At 43.8% G+C, this 5206-nt stretch overlaps 1 protein-coding gene across 2 annotated transcripts in view; it reads right to left on the bottom strand.

Moving 5' to 3' along the window:
- The window catches only part of Phf20 (PHD finger protein 20), a 113159-nt gene that overhangs the window by 86700 nt on the left and 21253 nt on the right, over positions 1–5206 (bottom strand). For both annotated transcript variants that reach the window (XM_013010920.1, XM_013010921.1), the window contains exon 2: positions 1771–1885. In XM_013010920.1, the coding sequence (XP_012866374.1) occupies positions 1771–1853 (83 nt within the window). In that variant the 5' untranslated portion in view covers positions 1854–1885. The remainder of the gene's footprint in view (positions 1–1770; positions 1886–5206) is intronic.

The following is a 5206-nucleotide window of genomic DNA, read 5'->3' as shown; positions in this document are numbered from 1 at the left end:
CCTCAGCACCACATAAGCAAAAAGAAAAAAGCCAAAAGTGGCGCTGTGGCTCAAGTGGTAGAAGGCTAGCCTTGAGCTGAAGAGCTGAGGGACAGCGCCCAGGCCCAGAGTTCAGGCCCCACAACTGGACCCAAAAAAATTAAAAAAAAAAAAAAAGAATACATTTCTTTCTGGGCAATGCTCTCCTTAGTCTCCCCAGTTTTACCTTCCATCCCACCCACAAGTTGTTGGACAGTTCATTTTCAACAGTGTCTAGTTTATACCACTGCTGCATTTGTTCACCCTTTGTCCCTCCATTGCTGTCCCCCTACCACCCTCCCAAAGACAGATAAATGAACAAACAAGACAAAAAGTAGCAAAAAAGAAAAAACCTGTTTCCATTTCCTGAAGTTCAGTTTGATAGTTTTGGTTTTTTTTTGTTGGTAGTGGAGCTTGAACTCTGGGCCTGGGCGCTGTCCCTCAGCTCTTCAGCTCAAGGCTAGCCTTCTACCACTTGAGCCACAGCACCACTTCCGGTTTTCTGGTGGTTTATTAGAGATAAGAGTCTCATGGACTTTCCTGCTGGGGCTGGCTTTGATCTGTGATCCTCAGATCTCAGCCTCCTGAGTAGCTAGGATTACAGGCATGAGCCACCAGCGCTCGGCTATAAATATTATTTTTTATGATCAAATACACATAGGCATTGTGCCTTTGTATTCCTCTCCTAAGAATATTCTCCTTTCATCTCAGTGTATAAATGCCTAGAGTCCTGTATAATTTATCATGTCCCAGCGTGTTTTAGATCTAGCTTCTGTATATGAGAGAACTCAGGCAGAATCTTGATGTATATCCCAGACTGGCATTAAAATCATAATCCTCCTTCATATTTCAATTTCCCTAGTGGTGAAATTACAGGTGTGCTACCACAACCATAGGGTTTTCTTCTTGTTTGTTGAATACTGGTACTAGAGTTTCCACTTCGCTCTGCTAATAAGCTTTTTCACTTACAGCTAGTGCTCTACTATTTGAGCCATACCTCCAGTTTCAGGTTTGGGCTGGCTAATAGAGATAATTTTGTGACTGAGATGGCTCCAAAGTTCAATCCTCAGATATCAATGTCCTGAGTAGGTAGGATTATAGGCATGAACCACAATATCTTTTGTTTTGAAGACCATTCACCATATACTTTATAATAATTTTACTCTCAGAAAAATTCCATGTAACCAGTATTACAGTACCTACATCTATAGATGAAGCCAACTTACAAAGTAACTACCAGCCAGACATCAAAAGAGTATCAGGTCCAAAAGCCACATCCCTCAGCTTCTAAATCAAATCGCTCTTACAGAGCACTACTGATGAGCATATATTAGCCATACCAATCACACTCAGGAAAAAAGAGGGGCTGTGCATAACAGAGGAGCATTTCCCTTTCTGATCTTTCTCTCCTCTTTTCTTCCAGACAGGCAGCCAAGAGCAAGAATGCTGCCACTGTTACTTCTTTCCTTCCTTGTGGACACTCACATTTCTTTTCCCCTAATTCCTTCAGATGAACAGACAAAAAAGGGAACAAGTATAACGGAAAGGTCACAGGATATCCCTACACACACACATACACACATACATGCACACACACACACATACATGCACACACATGCACACACACACACAGCAGAAAGGATATTTCCATATTCTAAACTTAAGCTGGAAAACACCACAGAAAAGCCTAGGCTACCATTCTTTATCACTTCTGACAACAACCTTTAATTAACAGAAAAAATGTAAAAGTACCAGTTTTTTAAACGGTCCCGGGCTTCCAACTGGGCTCCCACTTCAAAGCTGATTCCTCGTCTGTTAGGTGGATGCTTTGTCATTTTCAGTCATCAATGGGGCTGCCTTTATTCTCCTGAAAAAGCCAATTAAATATTTATGAAACTTAGGCAAAGTCTGCCCAGAGTATAGCAGCACTCACTACATGTAAAAAAACAGGCATTCAAAACACAAAGCTCCATGAACCCTGTCAGCACCTTCTCTTTTCCTCCTGCCTCTTTCTAACACAAGAATCCCTTCGTTGGTTCCCTGTCCTCTTATGGCTCATCCTCTATCACGTCAAATCCTGTGGTTTCTAGAAATGTAGGAGACTCTCCCTTGACAATGCTTACCAGGGACTCCTATATACAAGAAGCACTCCCTCAGAATTTCAAAAGAAACCAAGTTGAGCTATGGTTAAATTCAACCCTTTGTTGATTCTTTCAACAAATATTTACTCAGACACTACTGAGAAAAAGTCATGACCAAAACAGACTCAGTTCCTGTCTTCAAGTAGCCTTCAGACAAAAATTTATCCAATAAAAAGTAACAACTTCAAGCTGTAATTGATTTTTAAGGGCAAAGAAAGCAAACAAAAGCTGAGATACTAGCCAAGTGGTACATGCCTATACTACCAGTTACTTGGGAAGCTTTGGCAGAAATCTGCAGCCTGGGAAACACAAGACCCCATCTCAACAAAATAAACAATCCTGCTGAGACACAGATACCTGGTCCTACTTTCTAAAGGCTGGAAAGAAAGTTCTACAGCTCAGTGATAAGAATACCTGCCTAGCACATATAAGTTGCTAGGTTCCACCACCAACTCCCAGCACTGTACCACTGCAAAAAAGAAGGGGGAGTCGGGCGCCGGAGGATCACGCCTATAATCCTAGCTACTTAGGAGGCTGAGATCTGAGGATCGTGGTTCAAAGCCAGCCCAGGCAGAAAAGTCTGTGAAACTCTTATCTCCAATAAACCACCAGAAAACCGAAAGTGGCACTTTAGCTCAAGTGGTAGAGCACTAGCCTTGAGGTGAAGAGCTGAGGGACAGCGCTCAGGCCCAGAGTTCAAGCCCCATGACAGAAGAAGAAGAAAAAGAAGAGGAGGAGGAGGAGGAGGAGGAGGAGGTGAAGGAAGAGGAGAAGGAGGAGGAGGAGCTAAGATTACAGGTATGAGCCTCCAGTACCCAGCTTACTTTTTCTTATCCAAATTTTTTTTAGGGGGAGGGGGGGTTCGGTCATGGGGCCTGTACTCTGGGCCTGGGCGCTGTCCCTCAGCTCTTCAGCTGAAGGCTAGCGCTCTACCACTTGAGCCACAGTGCCACTTCCGGCTTTTTTTTCTTTTTGCTTATGTGGTGCCGAGGAATCGAACCCAGGGCCTCATGCATGCAAGGCAAGCGCTCTACCACTGAGCCACCTTCCCAACCCTCCATTCAAATTTTCTACTTCTTGAGCCCCTTCCTAAGTAATTATCCTTTCTTTCTTCAATTCTTTTTTTTCCACTCTACTAAGATGGAAAATACAATATGTTTCCATTCCTCTAACTGCCTTTGAATCTGAAGCCATCATTTGAAACTAAACAGTCTTACTCCTGATGTGTATTTACATTCTTCTTATTTGTTTTATCAAGCCTGTGGATACTAGGAATTGTGGCTATTTATGATCAAAGTAAAGTTATTTTCCTTTTGCAGAAAATAAAATGCTCTGAATAGGTCATTTATGTGAAAAGAGGCCTCCGTGAGAAAAATTTCTGGGTTCACTTAAAGTAATCTATGAAGTTGCAAACATAATCCAAGGGGCCAGAGGTGAACTTCTGGGCTCTCATGCACCAAAACAATGTACCCTATACTACCAAAGCAATGCGTTTATTTTTCAGCCCAGGAACTTATACGAAAGAAAATATAGTATAGGCTGGGTATTGTGGCGTGTATAATGCCTCTTGTGTGAGGCTAAGGCAAAAGGATGGAGAGCTTGAGGCCAGCCTGGTCTACAAGGGAACATCATCTTCAGAAAAATAAAAACCTGCCGGGCGCTGGTGGCTCACGCTTGTAATCCCTGAGGATCATGGTTCAAAGCCAGCCTGGGCAGGAAAGTTCGTGAGACTCTTAACTCCAATAAACCGCTAGAAAACCAGAAGCGGTAGAGCACTCACCTTGAGCTGAAGAGCACAAGGACAGCGCCCAAGCCCAGAGTTCAAGCCCCATGACCGACAAAAAAAAAAGAAAAACGTTTTAAAGCTAGTCTGGGGCCCAGTGCCCAACTATGAGGCTGAGATATGAGAAGCATGATTCAAAACCAGCCTGAGGGGCTGGGAAGGTGGCTCAGCGGTAGAGCGCTTGTCTTGCATGCCTGAGGCCCTGGGTTCGATTCCTCAACACCACATAAGCAAAAAGAAAAAAGCCAGAAGTAACGCTGTGGCTCAAGTGGTAGAGCACTAGCCTTGAGCTGAAGAGCTGAGGGACAGCGCCCAGGCCCAGAGTTCAGGCCGCACAACCGGACCCAAAAAAAAAAAAAAAAAAAAAACCAGCCTGAGCAGGAAAGCCCTAAGGCTCATCTCCAATTAACCGAAAGTGGCTCTGTGGCAAAAAGCCAACAGGCAGAAAGGACCACCAGACTCCTTAATGGAGGGGAGAGGGAAGCTAGCCTAAAGGTATAGTACAAGTGGTAGAGCACCAGCTATAGTCAAAAAGGCCAAGCTTGAAGTCCTGAATTCAAGCTGTAGTGACAATTTTTTTTAATTTTTTATTGTGAAAATACTGTACAGAGGGGTTACAATTACATGGGCAAGGTAATGAGTACATTTCTTATCGAGCATTGTTGCCTCCTCCTTTGTTTCCCCTTCCCATCCCTTCCCATCTCCCCCCCACCCACCCCTACCTCCACCCCACCCCACCAACAACTTGTACATCTCATTGTTGCAACAGGTCCACCTGTATCCCTATTTAAACCGTTTGTTTTTGCCCTTCCCCTCCACAAATTATACCAACATCAAATACAGTAAGAACAGGGATTATACCATGGGGGAAGAACAAAGTAACAAAGAATCATCTTATAAATATGTTGTAGTGACAATTTTTGTGTCTGTGTGTGTCCTTTGTGGGGCCTGAACTCTGGGTCTGGGCACTGTTTCAGCTCAAGGCTAGTGCTCTACCATTTGAGCCACAGTGCCACTTCCAGGCTTTTCTGCTTATTTGGTGCTGAGGAATCGAACCAAGAGCCTCATGCATGCAAGACAAGCAATCTACCTCTGAGCCACCTAACCAGTCCTAGTGACAAAATTTTAAAAAAGAAAAAAAAATCTGACAAAAAGACAGTCAGACTGAACATGTGCTGAGCTGCCATCTTTTTGTCAGATTCTTTTTTTTTTTTTTTGGTCTGCCCTGGGGCTTGAACTCTGGGCCTGGGCGCTGTCCCTCAGC

This window comes from Dipodomys ordii, unplaced genomic scaffold, assembly GCF_000151885.1.
Source record: "Dipodomys ordii isolate 6190 unplaced genomic scaffold, Dord_2.0 Scaffold13, whole genome shotgun sequence".
NCBI classification, from domain to species: Eukaryota; Metazoa; Chordata; class Mammalia; order Rodentia; family Heteromyidae; genus Dipodomys; species Dipodomys ordii.
This window is presented reverse-complemented; position numbering and strand designations above follow the sequence as displayed.